The 27,333-nt window shown below is 38.3% G+C and overlaps 1 protein-coding gene across 2 annotated transcripts in view; it reads left to right on the forward strand.

Moving 5' to 3' along the window:
• Positions 1-27,333, forward strand: part of heca (hdc homolog, cell cycle regulator) — a 64,061-nt gene that overhangs the window by 19,026 nt on the left and 17,702 nt on the right. For both annotated transcript variants that reach the window (XM_074093590.1, XM_074093591.1), the window contains exon 2: positions 12,821-12,917. In XM_074093590.1, coding sequence (XP_073949691.1) covers positions 12,821-12,917 — 97 coding nt within the window. The remainder of the gene's footprint in view (positions 1-12,820; positions 12,918-27,333) is intronic.

A 27,333-nucleotide genomic window follows, 5' to 3' on the forward strand; every position in this document is an offset into this window, starting at 1 on the left:
GGCAAATGATAGTGATCAGTGATGCATGGTCATTGCGTGTTTCTTAACAATTTGTTTTGAGTTTTGGAGCGATCGTTCTCTGTGTCTGTGCATATCGAACTGAAGAAGGTCTTTCCATTTTTGATCGAGACTGCGAAGCGCGAGCAAAAGGTCTATATTTTAGCTTGGGCAACAAAGCTTTCGAAGCAGTTCGTCTGACTGTTCTCCTCATCAGTATTTCTCAATCATTTCTTGTGTAAGCATTTTTCAAAATGACGAAAATCTGGTGGATAAAAACGTAAAAAATAGACTCGCGAGGTTTATAGGCCAGAACCACAAGTTTATAATTCCTTTTACCACAAAAGGTAAAAAAACTGAACAATAACATACACGTCAAACACAAAACTAATCGCAATATTGATCGAAGATATACAGGGTGTTTGGTAGTTCAAGTTGTACTTCGAAGATAGCAAGTTTCTGAAAGATTTTTTTTCCTCAAGGAAGAAAGAAGCTATTTGACGGAAATTATTTTGATGTTCCAACTGCTTTTAATTATGGATTTTTTCAAGTGCATTGTTTATTATTTCTGTCCAAGTTTTGTTTTAGAGCGATAGTTAATATTTACCTATTTGTGCTTTGGTACTTTATGAACTCTAGTGAGTTATGTTAGACAAGGAAACCTCGCAGTGCGCAAATCCGACTCGCACTTAGCTGGTTTTTATGTATTTTTTCACGAATCGTGACGTCTGAAGTGCTTCCTTTAGACGAATAACATAAAAATCTATCAAGATTTTATTGTTAATACAAACCTCTTAATAATTATTATTATTAGCAAAACTAAAATTTGCACACCGGAGGCCAAAGTGGTTTCCTGCTTAAAACCGTATCTTATTTAATCTTGATTAAAATATTTATTAAACCGCCGGCAATCTTTCCGGCAATATCTCTTAACTATGTGACTAACTATCCTTTATAACAAACCGGTTTTGTCATCACCATCGCGCCGGAGGATACAGAATATATTAGACTATACATATTAGATTATACGCTACATTACATAAATGGTCGCACACCAGGTCTACTCGAGACTTGACTAGATATAATTAAATTGAATAGATGCTACAAAAAACAGCAAAGTGCGAATAGGTTCCATAGCACTGTACTGTAAGTGCCGAAATAAATACTTCTCGTATGGATTAAAATTGACAGAGTGGGACTTTGTAAAAATTATAATAAAGAATATAATGATGTCTACCTATTATCTACTACTAGCTTTTGCCCGCGGCTTCGCTCGCGTTAAATGTGGGGTAACACAGATTTACTTTCTACGATCTTTATTTTCGTGTTTTAGTTGATGTTTCGTAGAATTCTATTTGCAAATTTTTGAATTTAAAAATCAACCTAGATAGTCATAATTCGTACAAACTTTGAACCCCTATTTCACATCTTTAGGTCAGGGTTGTAATTTTAGGAAACCCACGTGTTTCATTTGCCCGCGACTTCGTACCTTACGCGGCATAGATTGTTCCCGCGGGATAGGAATAAGTAAATTCAATAGAAAACCACACTGTCCGCGATTGAATTGAAACAGGTTTCCATTTTCAGGTATCGATTTTTAAAATTTTTTTACTAATAGATTTTTTTAAATCAGCTCAGTTTTTCCAGAGATTCCCCCAAACCAAACAAACAAAGAAGCAGACAAAGTTAAATATTTCCTTATCCCATGGGAATTTCGAAAAATCCTTACTTAGTGCACTTCTATGATACTTTATCTACATGTGTGCCAAATTCAGGTCTGTAAAATCTGTATTTTAACTACGCGTCGTCTGTCAGTCAGTCAGCCTGTCACAGTATACTGTTTTATAGGTATGGATAAATTTTGTTACGTAATGAGTTGATTGGTTTGGTGTAGGTACTTAATATGTCCTCCTAACCGTTAAAGAGTTATACCTTCTATCATCAGCTCACCTGAATAAACAGAAAGAATACAACTAAAGGTACATGCATATGATATTTAAATAAACTTCTTCTAACTCCTAACCGTTAAGGAGATTAACCTTCCATCATCAGCTCACCTAGATAACATGAAAGAAAACAACTATCAGTCTACACGTAAATATAATATTTAAAAAAATATCCTCTACTCCTGACCGTTAAGGAGTTTTACCTTCCATCATCAGCTCATCAACATGAGAAGATGTCTACCAGACGGAAATACTTAAATAACTCGAGAAAATATTATAAAAAACGTAATGCGTGCCTACAAAATTTGGGGGTTGCCCTTGATTTCCCTGAGATCCCGTCATCAGATTCTGATTTGATGACAATGGGTCTACCTCGGGAGTAGATATTCCTTCGAATAAAAAAATCATTTTAAAAATCGGTCCACAATTGAGTGAGAAATCAGTGAACATACATAAATAAATATATATAGCGGAACGCATAGCCTCCTCCTTTTTTTGAAGTCGGTTAAAGGGCTTTTTGCAGCGTACGTGCAGTATAAACTTTTGAATTTTGAAATTTCAGCTTTCTACAACCAGTAAAACGCAAAATCCTGTTTTTTCCCGTTCCCATAAGAATTTCGGGAAATGCTCTCTCAATGCTCCCCTACAGGCCTACACTCCCCAAGGAACCCACTTGCCAAGTTTCAGCTTTCTACGACCAGTAAAACGAAAAATCCCGTTTTTCCCCGTTTTCGTGTGAATTTTGGAAAGTCCTCTCTCAATGCTCCTCTACATTTCCCAAGCAACCTACATGCCGAATTCAGCTTTCTACCAGTAAAAGAAAAGTCCCGTTTTTTCCCTTTCCCGTGTTTTCCCGTTGACGTCAGAATTTCGGGAAATCCTTTTGTAGTGCTATCCTACACTCCCCAAGGAACCTAAATGCCAAATTTCAGTTATTCAGATATTTTCCGTTCCGTGGGAATTTTTGAAAAGCCCTCTCTTAACGCTCCTCTACACTCCCCAAACAACCTACATGCCGAATTTCGTCTTTCTAGGACCAGTAAAACGAAAAATCCCGTTTTTTCCCCTTTCCCGTGGAATTTCGGTAAATATTTCTTAATGGCTCTTCACTCTTTAAGCAACCTATATGCCAAATTGCAGCCTTCTACGACCAGTAAAACGAAAATCCCATATTTTCCCTTCCGTCAGAATTTCGGGAAATTCTTTTGTAGTGTTCCCCTACACTTCTCAAGGAACCTAAATGCAAAATATCAGTTTTCTAGGACCAGTAAAACGAAAAATGGATTCCGTTAAACTGAATATTATAAATCCCGTTTATTCCTTATCCCGTGGGAATTTCCCAAAATACTTAAAACTGTTTTTTTATTATTATTATCACCTCCTTCTATGCCAAATTTGAAGTCTAGTACTAATTATAGTTCATAGGATTCCATGAAACTGAATATATAAATTCCGTTTTTTCCTTATCCCGTAGGAATTTCCAAAAATCCTGAAACCGTTTTTTGATTAATGTTATACCTACTTGTGAATCAAATTTGAAGTGTCTAGTTATTATAGTTAACTGAGAGAGGGTCACTCGGAATCGAATATATAAATCCCGTTTTTTCCCGTTTCCGTAAGAATTTCCAAAAAATTCCAAATTATTGGATGCTTACATTGTATAAGGTATCTATGTGCAAAATTTTAAGTCTCTAGGTCAGTGGTTTCGGCTGTGCGTTGATATATCAACGATTGGTTTTTGATTGACTTTGTCACCACATTACCCCTTTTAGGGGTTGAATTCACAAAAAACCTGAAACACGTGTTTACTTATTTATTGTTAAGAGTACTCCTGTGAAGTTTCAAATAAAATAGTCTAACTAATCTTGTTTCCCCATACTAACTTTGGACCCCCATTTCACCCCTTAGAGAGTGAATTTTGAAAAATCCTTTCTTAGTGCACCCTAGACCTTAAAAGTAACCTACGTGCTAAATTTGGAATCCCTAGGTCCAGCGGTTTGGGCTGTGCGTTGATACATCAGTCAATCACTTTGCCTTTTAATATATATAGATAAATAGGTATCGTCACAGAATAAGTAATAGTATAACAAGGTGATCGTGCATTCCTATAGTTATAGTTAATAAGCCTAAGATGTCAGATTTTTTAAAACATAACTAGAGGTATTAATGCGTTTTGGCTCGGCTACGTCTTAACTTTTGCTTTTAGCTTTAACTTGTAGTCACATTTTGTTCAAAGATATAATTATCTAAATACGGCGCTTTAGATTCACTTCTATTATGTATTTTATACTTATTACCAATTAAAATAAACGCATCAACTTGTTTATAACCAGTGGTGTGATAACACTCGATTCACACCGATTCGTCTAAAATGTTTTCCATGGCGGCAGGTTGTGTGCACTAACAACGAGGTATTAATTGCATCCGACCGATTACTCACGTCTCTTCTAAGCCTAACGAAAATGTAGGTACACTCCACGGCACCGACTAATACACAATTGCAATTCGTCCGCAATTTCACATTGATTTTAAGTAGGCATAGCTAGTGCCATGAAGTCGTGTAGTGACAGCGGAATTTTGACATTCACTCATTCATTTCATTCATTATCCTTTTATGCAATCATCATGTAGCTGTGTGTGTAATCATTCACCTCTCTTTTCGACTCTCGAAGCACTACCTATATTTGCGGTACCAGGATTGCAAAGCAGTACAGAAATAAACTGTTGGCCACGGTTGATCGGCTCTTATCTGCCTTTACATACAATGAAGATAGTCGAGCCGCGCCCCCGCTCAATTCAACTAATTGCCTAATTATTTTTATTACCCGTTTGTTTGGCGCGCGTCCTTTCTGTACCCATTTACCAATAACGAAAGCGCAGTACACAAATTGGAACAAATATCACTTTAAAGTCAAACAGAGCATGTGAATGTGAGCGTAATCTCATTGCTATTTAACAAGGATTAATTTTTCGTATATAAATATAGTGTCTTAAAATTAATCTGGAACGTTTCTTCTGCCATCTTTTGGCGGATAGCTAAACTATCTCGAAAGATCAAATACCTACTAATGTGGTAATATGAGAGCGATTCGTTGGAACGTATACTCTTATATCCTATGCGAGGTTTTCACAAGGCGAACTTACCGGTGCCGTCCGCTTTCCCATTGTAATGTACGGTCAGCCAAATAAGTGGTCTATCAATTTTTAAACAAGTTCCTATGAAATGAATATGTCGCTTAAGTCGAACTCTCAAGTTGACAGACACGTCTATCGGCATTATTGTTTTATGCCATGCAAACGATTATCAACTTTAGAGTGGTAGAGTGGAAATTGTATATTTTAAGCTCTACATAAAACATGAGGATTAATTTTCTCTTTCGCACGGAGTGAGGCCTTTGTAATTCTATCCCTAACATTTTAGTATGCGGCGTGAATACATCGTAGCGAAAAAGAATTTAAATTATTCTTTCACGCCATTTGTACATTCCGATTTCTGAATTCTATACCGCGCGTATTTATTTCAACGAACCCAAATATATCTGATAAATATAAAGCCGAGATCAATCCATTGACCGGCTCAATTAAGGCGAAGGAATTTATACCAAACATACTTTATGGGTGAAGGGCTACGTAGTTTCCGAATTCTTGTTTTTTGGCCGTAATTGGATCACGAATTTATTGTTTAAATTTCGGAACATGATCCGAAAAATTTACTAACATCAGAATATAAATTGATACTGGAAAATTAAATGTTGCAGTCCAACGCTTTGTTTATATCAAACTAGGTATACCTAAGTGTACACTAGACGGTGACTAGACGAGTTATTTTTTATTTTTCGTCACAGTCTTAACTTCACCGACGAAACAAAAACACTACGACCATTTTAATATCATGCATAACGTTTTTTGCTTTTTGAAAAAACATAAATTCCGAAGGCGAAACGGCGCAGCGTGCTTTTTTGGGCAAAATCGTGAGCGAAATAACCGAGCGCTGTTGTGTAATAGAATTTAGTGGGGCCCATTGTGCGCCCGAGGCCAAGGCCAGCTTTGTTTACAACAAGCCTCGCTCGCTATACTTGATCCTTATTATGTTGCTGAATCGGTGCTAACGAGGTAAGTACCTACATAAAGTATTTTTTAAGTTGTTTGCCGTTTAAAAAAAAACCCTATCCCCGTTATTTACTTTATCAATTTATTTCACTCAATATTTGAATTCAGGAACATTGAGCAGAATTTTAATCACTTATTTGTTTCTTACTCCGCGAAGGTCACAGTGGAATATTTGAACAGTAATTAAAGATAGTCAAAAAAGGCTTTAAGTATTTCTGATGCTACAAATAGATGAGTCACGCGCTACTGAATAATGCGTTATTTATCCTTTAGGTGCCCCTGGTTATGCAATTGTATCAATTGTTTGAAACGTCCATAAAACTCATTACGCTTCAACATTCAACAGTTGTAAAGCACGATTAAGATCTCTTTTTCTACGATTTACATTTTAGTACAATGTTATAGCGGCTCCGTGATAATTAAAGTACTCTGTTGTGTTAACATACCATTATGCTATTTAACATGCAATGTTTGTAAATGATTTGACAGTGTGGACAAAAGCAAGTAACGCCCACGCTTTAAAATACAGATCGTAAGAAGTAATGGGTTTTATTCAAAACAGGTTGAATTATTGAAATACACAGTCAAAACATCATTAATATGTTTAAAAATATCGGACAAAGTGTGTAGGTAAATACACGTTCATGTTGCATAACCATCAAATTCCGCATTAATGTTTAATGAATTCTAATGATATTTTTTACTTTGTTTATGAATTTCAAAATATTTGTGCATTTTATACGCTGACTTCGATATGTATAATGATAAATTAAACTGTCATAAAATGGACTGCTGTTCCCAATGGTCATGTTTACACATGCCACGATTTTTTATAAAAATAATGCTCAAAGGCACCTTCAGCGTCGATTTATGTCATGTTATTTTCGTTATGCTAGAGACATTATGTCATGGAACAAAAAGGATTTTTTGCATGGAATTATAACGTAAAAAAAATCCAGCGCGGTTTTATTGATCTCGCAATGAGCAATCAATCTGTGAATCGGCTTTGAGTAAATATTCAATCCGTTAAAAGTTCCTCAATGTTTATTTAAGACGTACTAAATAAATAGTCATTAAATCCGTTCGTAGCGGTTCATTAGTTCGCTGTGTGATAATAAGAAATCTGAGTATTATGATGCACTAATGTTAAAGGGTGAAATTAGTTTCAATAGATCAGGTTCGCCATGCGGCCGGCTGGCTCGGCGTGGGTCGCTCATGAATGAGAAAGTCTGGAACCGGTTCCTCACTCCCACTGAGGTGTCTACTTTCAAATCACAATAGATGTGTGCATTATTTTTAGTACCGAGCAATTTTAAAGCCACGCTGCAGCCCATGCATTGCTGTTAGCCAACCCTGCTATTAAAGAATCCTTGAAGCGTGAGTTTATTCTTAGTCTGAAAAAGAAATGGTAATGTGAATATTTTTACTGCAGCCTTTATTAAACTTTGGCTGCCAAACTCAATCTTCAGTTGAAATAGTCGTATTCTGCTCAGTTAAAGCATTTAATTGCCGCGTTAACAACTTTGCCAATTACTTTAAGGCCAAGTGTTTTGTTTAACACAATTATAAAAGATAATGTTATTACTTCGAACTTCCCAAAGTTGACCTTAGATTTTTAGTTAATTAAGATTTTGTTGGCGTAATACCTAGCCGTATTTACGGACTGGTCGGCCTCGGCATGTAGCTTATGTTTGTCGAGCGCAAATGTTTTAAGTCTTCACCAAACAATATCTTGGAACAATCTTGCAGACTGATGCAAACAGCTCTTAGCGCCTGAGAGACGGACTTGGATCTTAATAAAGGTGAGCTGTGTTAACCGCACCTTTTATGTACTGTATAGGTCCTAAGTAAATATGGGACTATCAGCAGCCGCACCCGCGCAGCGACGAGCCATTTATCGTAGAGTCGTTCAATCGCACACATTCGTGATTCGAAGGACTCGAGAACTGTTCTGCGCTCAGTCAGTAAGCAAACGTTTTTTGTGTCCAGTCCCACACGTCTTATTCTTATGCTAAGTGTACTTGCAACGATGCGTGAAACGAGTCACGCTCAAAATATTATTGAATATACTTACACAAAATTGGGTGACGAGCAGTTTTGCTTATTAGAGAAGCTGAAGGCAATGCTCGTAACTAAACAAATAAGTTGTATGATCAACATTCTGATATTGATCAAATCCGGTGAATGTTGCTAATATTTTTTGTTCGTACTGCGGTTTAGTTCGACTGTGTCCGTGGCACGCATGCCTGATATAAAATCGCCTCGACAAAAACATCGTTATTTTTATTCAAGGCCAAGACCGCCATGTTGCATTCGTTTTGCAAATGCTAAACGCTTTCCGTGTCTAAAATGTATCGATTTGACAAACTTCGTTGTAAACAACGTCTTTTATTCGACTTAATTGTCTATGGAATTGCTAATATGGTGTAATGAATACAACTTTGTTCGCTGTTTAGGTGTTTTATTGTTCCTAATACCTAGTAAAGCATTGCAATCGGATAAAACTACAGGCGCTCGAACTTTCTAACTGGCAGCAAAGTTAGAATCATAAAATCTAAAGCTTATTAAATGTACGATTAAATGTACAGTCATCTGAACTCTATTTTACATTTTAATACTTAAAAACAGTTAAAACTGTTCACCACTTGTGGTATCCCTCAACCCACAATGTTTGCTTCGCATGACGAACCAGCATGCGTTGAGCACTAATAACAATAATTAATACCGTGTTATCTATCAGTAGATAACTAGGGCGACGGAGTTAGTCATCGTGTTTTTACAAAAACAAATAGCAAGGTCACCTGTCTGTCTGGTGGAGCTGGTGGAACAACGCACTTCCGCTGTCGATGTTGGTTGTCACAGCACGCAATGTCTCGACTTTTAATGCTTTTTTCAAATCGAGCGAGCGCTGCAAAAAATGACGCGACTTTTTGCATAAAGCAAAAAGTATTTACTGTATGCTTGCTTTAGTGAATACCTATTTGTTTTTTAATGGACATGTGATGAGTAAAGTCTATTTGGAAACTTACCTAATTTCAAATTAAAATAGCTAGCTAATTCATATTTTTGTGGTGTTTAATGGCCGCTGTTACATTTGCAATTTTAAAATTATATCTCCTCTGACATTTTGTACGTATTTTTGTGCGTTTTTTTATGCATGTGTGTGTGATGGTAAGCAAAGATGTCGTCGAAGAAAAATAACGCTTGCCTAGAACCCTTAATTTGAAGATTGTCAGATTGTAACGTTAGGGGACACAGACGCATATTAAGCGGTTAATAAAGTAACAGCATAGTTAATTTACCCTTTTCCGGGCCATGCCAAATCGATGCTTCGATGATAAAAATCGAACCCATGTATATACTTATCAAGTTAGTCGTAATAGTAGTTTATCCTTAATGGATCGTTTAGTAAGCGTAACTTGTAACTGTTCCAGGGCTGCATTGTGGTTTTCTGTTGTTTCAAGTGCTTATTTGTATTTGGGTATGTTGATTTATTTGACTCATGCCCGTCAACCGCAGCTATGAATTATTAATGGAAGTTTTATTAAAGCGTCAATTTCATTAGAAACACTTCAAGGTTACGCTAAGTCTTGAATGGAAATAATTAAGTTATTAGTAAACCGCAATAAGTCTAGGTATGAAATTGATAAGTAGTTATTCCATATACTTACGACAAAATTCAAATGAACTTTATGGCCAGTGTGTTAGTTTTTGAATACACCTAATTATGTTATCGTTGAAATTGTGCAGTAAAGAGGTAGATAGGTATAGTATAACCCGACAAGCGATTTCGATATAGATTTTTAAAGCGCTCTTAAATAAATTAATGCCTTAGCAACGTCAAATCATAGAAAATAAAAATGCCACTCGTAAAACGTCAGTTTTGTTTTATTTAATACAGGCCGGTTTTTGTATGTGCCTGCATGTAAACACAATTCGATGTTGACATGTTCTACCAGATACCGGCTATCTGTGGCCTTGGCAATGAAAAACATGTTGTTTTATTCTAGACCTTGGCGATTTATTTTTGTACTTTGCACGGCGCCATTGTGGCAAAAACGTTGATGATTTAGTTTTCCGTTTAGTGACTCCGATTAAATTTGTTTTTCTTTTTTTGCGAATGTTACGTAAAGGTTATATTATTTAATCAGCGGAATTTTTCCTAAATAAGTTTTAAAACTTTTGTATCTGCGTTTAGAAGTAATGCTCAATTGCTTTTGCGATGAGTAAACAATGAAATTAACTATTTAGTTAGATAAGATTGTGTATTAGTACAATACCTAGTTGTAAATTGTAATCTGTAGCTATTTCTGTTTTGTGCCATTTAAATTGAATTCCTACTTTAGTCACCTTAAGTAACCTTTTGTAAGGGTATAAACACAGTAACGAGCTAGTAATATGTTAATTGTTACTATTATAGTGCATTAATCGATTGCAATTTATAACTTAATCAACAAGGTTCCCAGTCAAGTTCTCAGGTGATCTGAGTTTTGAGATAGTGTCGTCCTCGGCCACTACCGCAGGAACAGGATAGTGACACCGTAATGTTGATTTTCCACTGGCGAGGCGAGACGAGACGAGATTTGAAATTTGTATGTATTCTCGCGCGCCCGCCGCGAGTCGCCGCGGGCCGCCGCCATACAAATTTCAATTCTCGTTTCGCCTCGCCGGTGGAAAATCACCTTAACAACCCGATTCTACCCGGGATCAAGGTTGGTAATTATCACGATAATTATCCCATTATTACACGGTTATGACCCAACAATATTCCTACAAGTAACAAATTGTTACATTAATTAAAGTTTGTCGTGTTCGTCGGAAACAACGATCTACGCGACTCCAAAAATTTTTTTACAAAAAATGGAACCGACGACTTCAATAACTCTGACAATAATTTTTTACTAGTTTGTACATACTAATTATATTGGTTTTCAATCACTCCTGCTGACTCGTGCTTGAGGCACCGACTTTAAACAAGTAAAAAATTATTATCAAGTCGGTTCCATTATTTGTAAAAAAAAATTCATGGTTTTTAGTGATTTGTAGCCAAAGTGCATCTCACAACGAGTCCATTAAGCTCAAACACGACATAGTTATATTATTCTATAAAATGATAGAGTACCGGTACCTACGGTCTTCTTTACCAGGTCCAGTTCACCAAATGACACTTCTGTATGTAAATACTTGACTAGTTAAAGATGCCAAAATCGCTATAGGTGCGATTTATACGATCGCATCATCAGATCCTGACTTGGTGTCAATGGGACCACCTCAAAAGTATGTCCTTTAGAACAAAAAAAGAATTTTGAAATTCGGCCTACAATTGGCGGAGTTATCGCATAACAATAACAAACGCAAAAAAAACATAGACGCATTGAGAAGATAACCTCCTCTTTTTTTGAAGTCGGTCGAAAAGTGCCGCACTATATATCTATTATCCACGTTAGGATACACACTATAGACATACGCATAATATACTCAGCGGCACAAAATTTGGAACACTACAAAATTACCTATTTCTCATATATTTGAGGGCCAGATTTTATGCCGCTCGGTCTCGGTATATCATACGCAGGTAGGTATATATAATAGACAATTATCATCGATAATTATCAGTCCGTAATTATCGTTGCAACTTGCAACCCTAACCGGGACGTCTATTTGACTTGACTCCAGTGACGACAAGCATGACAAAATATATGTGCACTCTGTGAGGAACACCTCAACCTCACTCAGTCATACCTTATGCACACTGCCCTCACTCTCCGGGTTATGAGAATATTCACTCTGAACTTTACAATTGTAAGCAACTTGATAAATTCACGAACTACCATGAACAAACCTGGTACGAGTCGCAGGTGTCCCATGGATGCGGGCGGTACGACCGGTAATTTTAGTGTTCTATGGGGCTATGTCCAAGGGTGCATGTCATTCGGCTGATGGTGATGATGATGATAAATGATAGAACTAACTAGCATTGTTAAGTATTTAGCGAGTGCACGTTACCCAGACGTAAACATCGAGGCTTGCGTGAGCTCTGCAAATCCGAGTAATTTGATTAAGCGATTATAACTCGCTTCGATAATCAAGCTTTATTATCTGTCTGGTTCAAATTGACAAACCTCCGCGACATTTGAATTGAATAGCTGCCGTCGAACAGGCAATTTGTATTCTAATTTATTTAAATTTAAACTCACGCAAAAATGTTAGTGCTTTCGATGCTCAAAATTAATAGTTAACGTGGATAGGTCTCGACACACCCCCTGCCACTCTGTTTTATATATAACCCGAACAGACGGCTTTGATCCCTCTAGTGCAGCCCTATCCTGAAATAGTCTGGTGAAAACTAAGTGTAAAAGATATTCTAAAAAACTGCTCCTTTACAGACTATTTGGTCGAGTGATTACACATTGACTACAAAGCTAGTGGTCGTGCGATCGATTTCCGTCAGAGTCAAATAGTCGCATCACGAATGTTTGTATTCTCAGTCTGGCTTTTTTGTGTCGAGTTGACAGACCCGAGATTAAGGAAATTGTAGGGTAATGCTGTTTACTTTTTATTTCTACGTTTTTATGTCTGGCAATTTGGTACAGTATATACCTACCTATTTCTGTTGTTCAATCGGTTTTATATTTCTATCACTCCTGTTATCTGAAGATTCCAAATAATAAACACATCTCGCAAATTATACAAAAATTAAATAGGTACTTTTGTCTGTCTCGAAAATGTCGTATTTTTTTAATGTTTTATTTCTTGATTTGTTTCAGAGCCGGTGCTGGTGCCAACGGAATTTTCTCCAGGAGACTCGACTTCTCCACCTTCAATCACCTGCCGAAGCACAAAGTGAACTCATATCAGATAAAGGTAAGTCGCCAGACACTTTTTGTCCGGACAAGCCGCGTTCAATAAAAAGAAATAAATGCAGCGGTCTCGAATCGAGTTGCGTCATCGTCATCGACAAAAACGCCGATATTATCTAACAATGTAAATAGCTCAATATACTAGCTAATAGCTGTACAGATAGCAAACAACGTGATATCAGTAGATTAAGCTGAATCCCGAACTGATGAAATATAATAAAACATTTTAAAATGTAATAGGTATTTTGAGCAGGTCCGCATTGGTCGCAAAGGTGTGCGGGAATAAAATATTGTCATTGCTGGAAAGGTTTGCAGAGGTGAAAGTTTGCTTTTGTTGTCGGCGCCATAAAAACACAGGCTGACACTTTTCGCGATAAAACGCTGTCGGAGGGAGGCGCCGGCCGGGGCGGCGGGATATTTCTGCCGAATAAATGCAACTTTTCTGTAATTTAATCACGCTACGTGGTGTAGAGGATTCGGATAATATTTTTTATCAAGTACAGACCTTTCTAGATGGATTATTTTAAAACTGTCCGTTGTTATAAGTATTACCATGTATTTGTTATGCGGTACTGGTATCTAATCTGTATAGGCCTTGAGCCAGTTGTGTGTCAAGCGACGGTCATTCCCCCGCCCGGCGTGCCGTCTATTTATACCGAGCGTTTATTTGTTGTTTTTGCAGCCCAGCGCTTGTCGAAATTCTTATTTCTACCAGCGACGATTGAGTAATTGTTTTCAGCTCACATTTGTTCGATAGGAGCCCGCTGCCTTCGAGGAGTGCAAATTGTTACAGATGAGCGCGCATCGTGCTTGCATGGCACGATAGATATCTTATGATTTAGGAGTAGATACTATGACAGTACCTAAGTATGCTAGTAAAATATTGAATGAAGAACAAACACAAACTGTTAACAAAGTTAAACTTAACACATTACTTACCTGAAAACCGGTCATTTATGTTGTGATTTTTGTTTGTTATTTCAACGAGTTTCTACCCGTTTAATATTCGAAGACGGTAAAACAACCTGTCTAGCTTGCTACGCACTAACAAAACAAACAATAGATTTAATCCGTAGACATCATTAAATACTGTCATAATTACATTACATTCTGCTATTAGAGCAACGTCCATTAATTACGTGTCTACGCTCTTCCATAACGCGATTATGATCAGCAATAAACTGGCCATACTGAGGCCGTCTATACGCTTAATTTATTTAACGTTCTGGTATTTGCTTCAATTTAGGTTGCATTTTAACGACTTCCATCGGCAGTGATTCGTGTCGCGCACGCTGCCATTGTACCGGCGAATCCGATCGTGCACGCGAGATAATTTAAAACATTTTCTTCACTTATCTATCGCGTAAATAACACCAGCAGTATTGTCTTGTAGCCGTCTCGTTTCGCTCGGCGTCGCGTGACTACACCCCGTTTCCAGTCCGCAAGAGGAAACTTCATAATTCTGAGTTCCACATGTATTAGTCTAATATGCTCCGCTACAGCCTTTTAAATGGACTTTATTTTGCGAGCGCCCAGCTGTATGAGTCTGCTCCATCTTACGATCTCTAGAGACTAATTTGTGACCCTAGTTGCACTAAGGAGCTATAAAATCTCGTTTGTTACAGTTACGCTGTGAAATAAATATCTCTCGACGTCTTCCTACGTTCTTACTGATACTGGATTCTAATAACGAGAGAAGCGATAGTAAGCTGCTTGGTTGATTGATAACAGCAGCGGCGTAGCGCGGTCCGCGCCAGCATCATTAAACGGCGACCACTTCTTCTATTTATGGTGGCCCGCTGTCTCCCGGCATATTGATTGCCCGGACCGGTCCCCGATGTCGGGGCTCGTAAAGCTTTAAGCCGGGTTTATGAATTTATCAGGTTTGCAATTTTCAGATCGGCCGTGCACACATGCAAATCGGAGGTATATCTTCGCGATCGGATCAGAATCGAGCTCGACCGCGTTGTAAAATGTTTGAAGGTTGCTTTGCGGTTCGTCAGGAATACGAGACTACACAGTTAACGCATTTACTTCTTTTCGTGCTAATCTTTTGTCTAGGTATTTTTGTTAAAATAGGTTGTTAGGTTTAGTATTTAGAAAACAGACAGCAAATTAATCTTTTACAACCTGTAGTATCCATTATTTTTGCAACAGTTATTAGTCGTGAAATTTTTTAGAATCCTTTTAGGCATTGAAATTTATTTCCGACATAAAAAATACATTTCCCGAGCAGCGGAACTAGCAAACTAGACGCTCGTTTTTTCCGTTGATCTGCAGAATAAACTTTTGACAGGCAGACAAAAGCGGCTGGCTACCGTCCACTTTCATTGTCTGCCATTAAATTCCTTTTAAAAGGAATTTAAACTGCGTCATTCGAATAGGACAGTCGAGATGAGGCGGGGGCCGCGGCCGGCCACGTATGAAGTGGTAACTGAATCTTACAGCCTGCAACCAGACACCGCGCTCAAGGCTTCCCCATGTGGATTAGCACTGTTTTTCTTTTTAAATCGTCTTTGAAATGCACAGGCACTGTGAGGTGGGTACGTGGGCGCAGATTAGTGGTAGGAAATCTTACTGCCAGAATTATATAGCCAGAATTAAGAATAAACGTAATTTAATAACAGCAAAGAATATTTCTGGCTTAGGCTGCTTATTTACTAAATTCCTTGCTTGTTTTATTCTACTCTAATATCACCTTCATCAGTGATATAATATGATAATTGCTGGTGGACTGCACGACCTGGTGCAGTTCGGAGTCGATAAGGCAGCGCAGGACCGATCGTAGTGGCGTTGTTTGAGAGAGGCCTATGTTAACACCGGACGATGATTGTGATGATGACAGTATTCTGTTACAGGGATTTGAAAACAACCCACCAATAATTGCGCATGCGAAACTTAAAACGTTTGCAGGAATGATTGATGATGCTGTCATTCCGTCCGTCGATGCAGCGATACTACGTCTCAGTTTTCTCCGCGGACCATAAATGGTACGAATTGAGAAAGTAGCAATTTAATAGATACAATAGGGCCTATGGCGATAGGTCTTACATTGCAACTTTCCTTCCCCGCAAAAAGTTGCGGATCAGCAATGCCACGCATAACTTCTTGCCGCGAGACCGTCGTCGCACGTTTCGTAACCTGCCTGCCGATGAAGATATGTAATTGTTCCATTACGAAGATGTATGATAAATAATTGCTTCTCGAATCAGATCCCTTAAATCTTAAGGATTTTACAAACATAGCTGTGTGGCGAAACCGGCCAGGACTTGCGTACGAATATTTTCTTCGGATAAATTCTAGCTTTCGACACTCGGCTGTTTCGACCATATAAAGGCAAACTGCCGTGCGAACTTATCCGGCAAACTTGCAAAACCATTTCGTGTGCCTCGAACAACTTTTTATAATGTTATCGCAAGTATACACTTGCAGGACAGTAAGACCATATAAGGAAATGACTCCGGAGCTGGTTTCTGTGCGCGTATCGTATAAGCGCAGCGTTCAATTCGATCTGATAAACGCGCTTGTTTGCGTATCGCCCGCCGTAGTTTCGTCGTTCACTCGGATTATCCGGCTCCCACACCGATGCAAATCTTTTACGGTTCAAGAACTATCGTAAAACTCACCGCCCCTTAGTTACGAGTAACGACTGAAATTCGAAACTATTATTACTTGAGAAAGTAGCGAGTTTGCTCTTAGTAACCCGAGGCCAGAATATACAAGTTTGCTTAAAGTTTTATAGAAAGCTAATTATGTTATGATGTAGGTTTATTATTACTGTGTGGATGCACTGCATAATGCGAGGTGTTCCGTCCCACGCGCGCTGCTGCGCCCACGTCTGCGCGGGCAACCAGATTGAATTAAGTATGATATTCCCGCATCACCTACAGCTTCTCTTTGATTTAGTATTTTCTGCATAGCTCTAATGTCAGAGAGAAATGGAAACCACGTTCATAACTACAATAACATCTAGAAATAAAAGAAATACGTCTGTTCACATGGTTTCACATTACTTGTCGACCGAAGCTTGCGTGCCGGCCGATAGCATAATGTATTTACTTCACAATAATATTCCTATGTTTTACCTAAGCATACGCCATCAGAAATACTACAAAATTAACATTTTTAGACTTGCAAATGCAAAATCAAGCCATTCCGGCAAGAAACTTCGATTGAATTCAAATTATTTATGTGCCAATAATAATAATGCGATTTCCTAGAAGCATTTGGCAGGCAGGTATTTACTATGTAACTAGAATATAACTAGAGCGGCCATTCAACTCGCCAGTTCTAATATTGTTATCCTGATAGCTGCCTACATTACTGTTTACAAAACACGTCCGTGATTTCAAACTGTATTCGAGGTTAATGGATAGCTGGGCTGGAGATAATATTTACACCACTTCTCTTAGTTAAAAGTATATGTTTCTAACTTTATTAGTTACACAAGTGTTAATATGTAGCTAGAGAAAACATTTTCCGCTTCTGTAATTAAAACATATGTAAGTTCATTAGTTACGCAAGGATTAATTGTCGAATTACCAGGCGAGCATAGATTGTCAACAAGTCGCAAGATCGCGTCGCGTGATCGACGTTAACCCTGAAGGCGGGCGAGAGGTCGACGCTCGCGTACGACCCACTTACAATGCAAGTCGCTGCAGCAAACGCTTGCAAATCTCTAGCGCATAGAATCGTAACTACAACTAATGCCGTCATATTGTAATTTGTTACGTCCATTGTACCTGCTGGCTGATAGTGCGAATTGAAATGCGTTGCTCATAGAAGCGTTCGCCCTAGAATATAAACCGTCTAATAGGAGCATGTTTATCTCGCAAGTTGCCTTATGCGGTTCGATTAGTGTAGTGCTTTAATTACAGTAAGTAGTTACAATAATCAAGGGCTAATAGCGAGGTGTGGTCGGGATAGCTTATTGCGCTAACAAATTATAATGGTCTTGTTGATAACGACGTAGGCTGGTTGCACTGGTTGCGAGCAGTCACGCACGCCCGTAAACTCTCGACAGCCATACATAACACCCATGTACCACATATTAAATTTATATTAAATCAGCACTTAAGAATTCATATGATAAGAAGTCGTTGCACAAGTTCTATGAGGTTCGCTTAGTTATCTAGATAGTTGCAAAATGATTGATTTTAGTAAAAAAAAGTTCGGTCATGATCAACAGACAAATGTTGAGAAAATATGTACCAGACAAATACAACATAATATGTGCATTTATTTTATTTAAATTACTTTAATAAACAATAGATGAAATCCTTGTTAACTTGGCAAACTGCAGCTCAAAGTAAACTTAAACCCCATCGGATAGGGCCTATCCTAACACAGCTTTTAAAAATATACTTGTTTCAACCAGCACCTGACGACGCAGAGCTATGCTATCAGTCACTCACCTTCCAACAAGCTTATTGTCGCTGGGAATAGACCTTCCTGAAAACGATTCCTATTCATAACAAAGCCAGTTATTGCCACCTTTATGTCAACAATTGCTTACGTGACCTATCCTCACGTTGCACGGCTTGTGATAGAGTAGGTAAATGTTTAGCTCAACTAATAGGTAGTTCTAAGTAGGTACGGAGTGATTGTTCGTAACACTCGCGCAGTAAATCTTACTTGACTACATTTATGACCAAGAAATAATGGCGTTATTAAAGAGCATTGTTATCAAAGGCGATACTCAACTCATAATTGTCTTGATTGTATAAAAATTTATGATTATGCTAATTGCTTTGATGATGCCAAGTGCAATTTGTTGGAATGTAATTATAACTTTGAACCCTTTTTTAATTGGATTCGCTTCTATCAGACGCAAAATGCAAATAATATGATAAAATTTGACAGTGATTTAATTTAAGTCATTGATAAAGTTATCAATATTGTAGCATACGTGCTTTTTAGCACAAACTCAGTAGCGATTAAAGAAAAAACCGGATTCAAACAACATTCTCTATTATTACTTCAAATCTGAATCGAATGGAGCTGATCGAGAAGTATAGCTTCTCAAACATAAATAAATTTCCAAATCTGTTGTATGACAGAGTTCTAAAGTACTCATAACAAACAAACAAAAAACAATCGAATTGAGAACCTCTTCATTGGTTAAAAATAATTACATGGTAGGTACTAAACTTGGCAAAACAAATCCGAACTGCATCCCAAGTTGCTCAACAAAGGACATCATGAATATGAAGTCCCTAGTGATTCACAAACTTCTAATAACAGCAATGACAACATTTCCAATACTCATTCAGTGATATAAAAGAGAGAAACAAAATCAATCAGCCATAAATAACTACTAAATTCAAACACAACTGTTTCTACCAACAGTAAGCAAAACTTCATAATAGACCAATCTCCACTGGGTACCAGGGATTTATAAGTTGCAGGCGAATATTTTTGAGCAGAAACGGGAATTGTGCACCGGAGACGGTCGCTAGCGGACCATTAGCCGTATTGTTATTGCCATCATTCCCCGTAATGAAGCGCTCGTTTTCGTCCTCTAATATTACCGCTCGCCTCCCTTTACTCACTCTAATTGCGAGAGGGCTTCATCCTACACTTATCTCATCAATTTACAGTATCAACTACATTAATTAATTCAGTGATTTTGTGAGCGAAACATTTCATATTTAAGCTTCGATACTTTACACCATACAATACCATGTTTTTTACCATGTACTTACCTAACATATTTATAAGTAATACTAACAACTGGTGGATCCTAGTTATCTGAATAAATAAATTTTGTTATTATTATTTATTACTTTTAAATACTAACTCTTCTAAGAGTACGTTCTTGTTTTTTTTACCGCGAAACTGCAACATTTTTCTTGGAACGCTATTTTACCTAAAATAAAACATTAACGACATGTGTTTCTAGCTAAGCTGCTTACCTTCGATCGAACACAAACGTTCTGAACTAAAGTATACAAAGCGGTCGGTAGAGTTCTTGCAAAAACTAAGGGATTGAATATTGAATGTTTCTAGTTTGAAGTGCAAGCGCGATATCCATGCTGATGAGGTATAAAGCGCGGGGATATTGGCTTTCCAAGTGCTTTTACAGTCTAGGTAAAGAAATTCACCGCAGTTGTTTTCTCAATCTCTTACTTAGAAACAGTTTCTTCGCGTCAACGTACCCAATGTGCGATTTACATGAAAACTTAGTGAAATATGCACATCAGTTGCCGATTGTCACGTGTTTTATCGGGTTATTCAAACTTTCTCCTTCGGGGTTTGTGCATCTCATTTAAATAATAAGACGCTGCGTTGTGAGAGAGATCACAACTCATGAAGACCGTGATTATTCATTCGGAACGCAACAATGAACGTCTCTTATTAGGTGACATGCGATTCATCGCCAGTATTATTCATATTTTTTGCACTGATTATAAAGAATCTGCACTGAATTATATTAAAGTTGTGACACTTATGAATCTTATGATTGCTACATTATACATGTTTAAATTGCGCTGCCACAATCAATCGTATTTTATAGCACAATGGCATCTCTTGCTTCGTGATTGTAGCTATAATTACTCTGTTTATACCGATGAAATCTCACGCAGGAAAAGCAAAAGTAAACCTATACAAAAACCTCGACCCGGCCCGTGAAAAAGCAAATTATTGCGCCCAAACTAACGACCACTTCCTTACTCTCCCCGATCCGGGCCGCGAGGTGAAGTTCAAGACTATTTATAAATTCAGCCAGCACCTTCCTTTGGCGCCTATTGATCGGGAAGACACGCACATTACGGTAGGTTAGTATACCCCGGCGTTCGTAGCTCCCGGAACTCGCCGAAAACAGCCGAAATTTTACATCCCCGGGACTGTATTGATCGTTCTTGACATTGAAATCGTAATAGAAGCAAACAGCTGGGGAGCGCGGTGGGCCGACACGCAATCCCTCGCCTCTCCCGGCTGCCCCATGATTCAATATCGCCCACAAATCCCCAGAACAGAAAAATACTATAATAATAATAATAATAGAGCCCTTTATTCTGAAATTAGTTTTAAATGTATACTACGCTATAGATTTTTAAAGGTTTTTTTTTTTTAAATAAAATATCTCTAATTTCAGTATGCCTTTTGACATAGGCCTCCTCCAACGCCTTCCACTGACATTTGTCATTCGCGACCCTTCTCCAGTTTGGACCCACAGTCATCTTCAGGTCATCTTCCCATTTCGTGATCTGCCTTCCGCGTTTCCTCTTCCCATCTCAGGGGTACCACTCGGTTATTGCCTTGGTCCATTTCCCACTCTTGTCCCGCATCATGTGTCCAGTCCATCGCCACTTTTGCTGGTCTGTTCTTGTCAGGATGTCAGTAAGTTTAGTTGTTGACCTGATCACAGTGTTCCTAATTCGGTCTTGTCTTCGTATGTTTATCACACTCCCCTCCATTGCTCTTTGACAGTTGGCTAGCTTTGTTCTGATACATTTGGTCATTGCCCAGGTCTCGCAGCCGTAAGTTAGGCATGGCAGTATGCATGTGTTGAAAGTCTTCCTTTTGAGTGTCAGTGGTAATCTTTAGACTTCATTATTTCCTTTAAGCACGTAGTGACGCAATAAAAAACCCAATGCTGTTGCAGGTGTCATAAAACCAGTGCTTCTTTGCATACAAATATTTCAATTAAAACATTCGAGAAGTCTGAAGTCTGACATTTAAAGCGACCGAGTTCGATTGAATAAAATTTTCCTTTTTCAACCACAAAGCTATTTTCGAATGTAATTGTATACTAGTTGTTTTTAAGTGTCAATTAAAGTAATTCATTGACGCTTAATACGACGGAGCGTATGTAAGTCTAGTAATTATGCACAAGGGCTCTAAGACTGGCGTCTAGTCTCATTTATATTCAGTGCGGTCGGAGTTTGAATGTTATCTAAAATCCGTGTTTAGGTGTCGGGATTGCTCTAATCTCAAAACTAAGCACATTGTCGCCACGACCGAGGCTTTGTTCGCTCTCCGGCATAATACACGGACTACTACTATACGACTTGTCCACAATCTATCTAGATTATCTACCAATTTTCATTCACAATGTATTTCGAAATTACAAAACGCATGTTTTTAGGATTCCGTACTTCAGTTGGCAAAAACGGAACCCATATAGAATCACTTCGTTGTTCGTCTGTCTGTTCGACTTGTCCGTCCGTCCGTCTGTCAAAAACTTTATTCTCACAAACGCGTAGAGGTATAAAGGTGAAATTCATATATTTAAAATACTCAGCGCTACTACCCCTTCTTGGAGTGAAAAAATAAAACTTCTAAATCAACGGAATCTAAAGATAGTCATGAAAAAGTTTTTGGTAAAAATATCCTTTTTAATACAAGCTTTTTTGCCGACTGTACTTTTTGTTGACTGTACTCGTATTGCCACCCAAGCTACATTTGCATACCAAATTTAAAGTCGATGCCATTAACTGTTGAAGAGTTCCGTCCTGCGGAGACGATCCTGGCCGGACTACCAGGATGTGACTACCAGATTATTGTATTGTCACGCAAGTTACATAAGTAAGTATACCAAATTGCAAGTCAATCCAACTACTGGAAGTTGGTCATATTTAACTTGCAAGATTTTATTACAGACAGGCAGACAGACAGACAGAAAGACAACGAGACAGGTGAAACTAATTAAAAGCTTGTAAAAAAAACCGGCCGAGAGCGTGTCGGGGTTGGACATGCCTAAGATAGATAGGGTTCCGTAGCCATTACGAAAAAATCAAGTTATATTTTTCTAAGAATTTCGTATTGTGTACGGAATCTTTAAAGTTTAGGTATTTTATACCTTAGGCTGCTATTTGACTTTTAAACTACTAATAATTGTCAAGCAATTTTAGCCGTTACAAATGGTTTTTAAAAGATCTATCCAACGATACCCCACACTATAGAGTTAGTCGAGAAAAAAAATCACCCCCACTTTACGTCTATGGGAGGTACCCTAAAAAGTTGACTACGAAACCCAAAAAAGGTGTTTCCATACAAATTGCCATAACCGAAAACCTATAGGGTTCTTTCGGTTGTCCTAGAAACTTGAAATTTAAGTAGTACCTTACCTATAAAGTTCTTATAATTATATAGTTTAACCTATGAGATTTTTTTTTGTCTGTATGCCTATGTCTGTAACCATCTAAAATGATCCCACACCGAGAAGGTACATTTTGCTTAGAAGAGCTCTGCTGATCCTGGATATACTCGTACATAGATACCTATACCACGCGCCATATAAATCTGCCTAAAAGTTCATTACTTAATACTCAGTTTTGACGCATTTTTGAGATACATTTTTTATGCGATGTCTTTACGTTACTCCCGGATTGTGTTCGAACCGCTTAACGGTATAGTGCCTATTCAATTATTGGAATTATACCTTTATAGTTTTTGTGGTACTAGTCGGGGCAATGAACTTTTAGGCAAGGTTAGGCGGCGGAAAGGTATACAAATTTTTTCGTATCTTCATCAAAATTATAAACTTTATTATATTATGTATTAAATGCGTCCTGCTAGCTTTATCTTTAGGCCACGTCTTATCGTCAAAGGTGCCGTTTTCCGTGTTATTTGCATAGCTCATTACTGAACCGCCTCTGATAAACAACTATGTTCTTACTTGCCCACTTGCTTGACTTGCGAGAAAATCGTGAATGCAGTATTTACATTACTGCTCTCGATTGATCACTTCAAACTTGTTCCCTTTACGACCTCGCAATGTAAAGCAACTTCTACCATTTTTCTTGCAAGTCTAACTGGGCTCTAGGCATACAAGTCTAAGTCATCATCATCATCATCTCAGCCGTATGACGTCCACTGTTGGTTGAACATGGACCTCCCCCATAGACCTCCAGTCGCTTCGGTTGGCAGCGGCTTGCATCCACCGTGAACCCGCGGCTTTAACCAGGTCAGCCGTCCATCTCGTTGGTGGACGCCCTACGCTGCGCTTGCAGATTCGTGGTCTCCACTCGAGAACTTTTCGGCCCCAACGGCCATCTGTTCTCCGTGCTACATGGCCTGCCCATTGCCACTTCAACGAGCTAATTCGCTTGGCTATGTCGGTGACCCTTGTTCTTCTACGTATCCTCATTTCTGATTCGATCCCGTAGAGAAACCCCGAGCATAGCAAGTCTAGGTCTAAGTAATCTCGAAGAATGTTTTCTTTTAACATTATTTTTACGCGTTTCCTACACCCATGACAAGTTACACCACTTACCTGCATTTCCTGTGCCATGCCTTGCTAGTAAACTGACTTGTCTATCAATTATCTACTTTGAAACTTGACAGCGGTCCTGATAAACATGTCTGATAATGAGTATTTGTGTTAACACTTTTGTATTGTGAAAGCATTTTCTATAGGCACTTGGCATATACTTTAAAATATTCAGTGCTTTATAAAGTATTAACTTAAAATGATTAGAAATTTAGTCAGTTGTCTCTAATCTTGTGGAAAGATATCTTTTGTTCTATAAAGCCTCTGGCCTCATTGTCTTCAATGAGCGCAATGGACCGTCTCTAATTGCGGAAATCTATAAGTCACAGTCACAGCCAATTTCTTTAAAAGCCCGTTTAAAAAGAGTCGAGAGCATGCTTCTTATTCACATGTAGTAGGTACGCTGTAAAAATATCATGAGTAGAATCCATACTAATAGGTAGGTAGGTACTTAAACGCAAAAGTCAGTTTATTTGTTTGTTTGTTCCGCTGTCACGCCTTGTCTACTCAACTAATTATAATATTTAGCATACATCATATTAGAAGACCAAAATAAAAAATAGGATACCTTTTATCCCAAAAAAAAAATAGAATTGTTACCGATTTCGCGCGATAAACGAATTATTCGCAGACGAAGTCACAGGCAACGGTTGGTATTGAAATAAAAATTAAAACTCCGTAATTTTCCTACCACAGCGCAAATAACGTTTTAATCATAAAATTCAATCAAGCTCTAATCTGTGGAAACGATAGCCTAGCTGGATGACCGTGCAAATCTGAGGAGAGGGATATTTTTGCTGAATACTGAACAGTTCCATCGAAATTATTCCATTACCCGAGGCATTCGAATAGAAAATTTTATAAATAAAAAATGCGCGACGTCTGTCGCGATGCATTTCTATGGAATCACGGCACCTCGGAGTTAAATAAGTGATCACCGGTCGCTGCGACGTGCGCGGCAAGCAGAATGAGACGCCACCTGCGCCCGCTGTTTACTCTGCCGATGTTTGACTGCTCGTCAATAGAAGCATTCATCACTGCCGAACGAAATGAGTTTAATAAATTGACGAACAGGTTACATGGATGCTATGTTGGAAATAAATAGTAAGGTAGTTATAAATTTTAAACGGGAATGCAAAGGTCGATAGATTGGCTGTGTCAGCGAGTGGCGGCGGCCGGGTCGCTAACGCTAATCGATCGATGTCTGTGTGCAGTGCCTCTGCTGCACCCGCGGCTGTCTCGTTCGCGGGCCCGCCGGCTCCAATACACCATCCTTCTCGCTTCGTTATTCATCGTCCCTAACCACCCGGTAGCCGGCTGCCTCCCGGTGTCCTCCCGTATTTAGACACTGCACGATCTAATTTATGTTTTAAATTGTGCGCTTTTGAACTCCTCTTCGGGCGCGGAACGGTAACGGCTATATCTAGGGTTACTGTTATGACAGCCTGCACGAGGTAATGGGCTATATCATTATAAATTTGTCTGGGTTTATACTTGATGTTTCGAGTTTAGACGGCACCTGTTATAAATGTGGTGCAATTTTCGCCCTTTGCGTTTGCCCTTTTGATTCCGACGCTCTGGTAATCCAGTTAACATTGCCTATCACCGAGTATTGTTTTTGAGCAATATTTCGCCACGAGTTGCGCCGCTGGACGACATCTACTTCAATTTAAGGCGAGGCATTGGAGTGAACGTGCCGCACTCTATACAACACACGATACATTTTAAAACACACCTACTGTGTAGTGTGTACCAACGTCAGTACATTAAGGTATAACGTTACATTACAATTACATTTTGCGACTTTACAGCTAATATGTAAAACAATAGCCAAGCATTGTAGATATACAATTACCATGAATGCTGTCTACATACAAAAAAAAATACTTATTTGCTGTAATTTGTCAAACTTAGATTAGACGAGAATAAATGTGCCCACTATGTCATAATAAATACTCTCATTTAAAAGCAAGAAAGACCATAACTAACATATATCAAAAGAAATAAAAGCTCCAAGTATTTGTTTGTATTATTCTGTAAAGGAATGAACCGATTTGGTAGCAAAGTGGCTTGGATCGTGAATAGTAACGAGTCAATGTTGGCAGCATAGCAAAGCAGTGGCATTTGGTGTAGCGACGTGCCCTGCGCCCGCGCCGCTTACATAACGCACCTGCCATATCGAGCTACCCACCATACCGCACTCGCCCATTCTATGAATTACTTATAGGTCATAGACCTCAGCCATTATCGAGATCAATGTGAATGTACGCTACTAACTATAACACAACCAGTTGTTAACATCGACACTTTTTGTCTGTAAAAACAAATTGCAACACTGCATACAGGTAGGTACGTTATTCGTCTGTATCCGTTCAGCTGTACTTCATACTTAGCTCGAGGGCTTGTAATACAAGTAAATACACGAATTGCGCTATTCACATAGTATGACCGGCAGTTAATTATAATTGTCAGCTTTTCTTTCGGACAGGGTATAGCTCAAATAAAACCGGATAAGAGCGTGTCGGACACGCCCGAAATAGGGTATCGTAGCCATTACGAAAAAAATTAAGAAATATTTTTCTAAGGATTTCGTATTTTGTACGGAATATTCCAAGTTTAGGTATATTTTACCTACCTGGCTGCTATTTACTCTTAAACTACTAATAATTCTCAATAAAACTTAATCGTTATAGTTTTCCTTGTAAGTTTGATATTCTTACTACCATCCAATCGAGAAATCGTTTTAGCAACCCCCTAATGGTTTTAAAAGGCCTATCCAACGATATCTACAATTATGAGAAAAAAATCACCCCCGCTTTGACTATGGGAGGTAATCTAAAAAAAATTTTTTTTTTTTTTGTATTATTTTGTCGGCATAGCTTACATATATATTCGTGCAAAATTACAGCTTTCTAGCATTGATAGTATAAATTTAAAGGTTCCGTTTTTGCCATTTTGGCTACGGAACCCTAAAAAGACTTTCAGCACTTGCAAGTTTTACTTCTTTTTCCTTTTTCTTGCAGCCAAAATTGCCAAATCCTATAAGTAACATCCCTCAGGAGCCGCCAGCCGCGGATAAAACGAAAACTGCCTTCTTAAATACAGCGAGTACTCTCCTCAACGACTGCCAACACCGACGCGATGAAATTTTAAACTTGCTTTAATCTTGCTACAGTGGGATCTCGTTTTGCCCTGAATTACA

The sequence above is a fragment of the Choristoneura fumiferana genome, chromosome 10, assembly GCF_025370935.1.
Source record: "Choristoneura fumiferana chromosome 10, NRCan_CFum_1, whole genome shotgun sequence".
NCBI classification, from domain to species: domain Eukaryota; kingdom Metazoa; phylum Arthropoda; class Insecta; order Lepidoptera; family Tortricidae; genus Choristoneura; species Choristoneura fumiferana.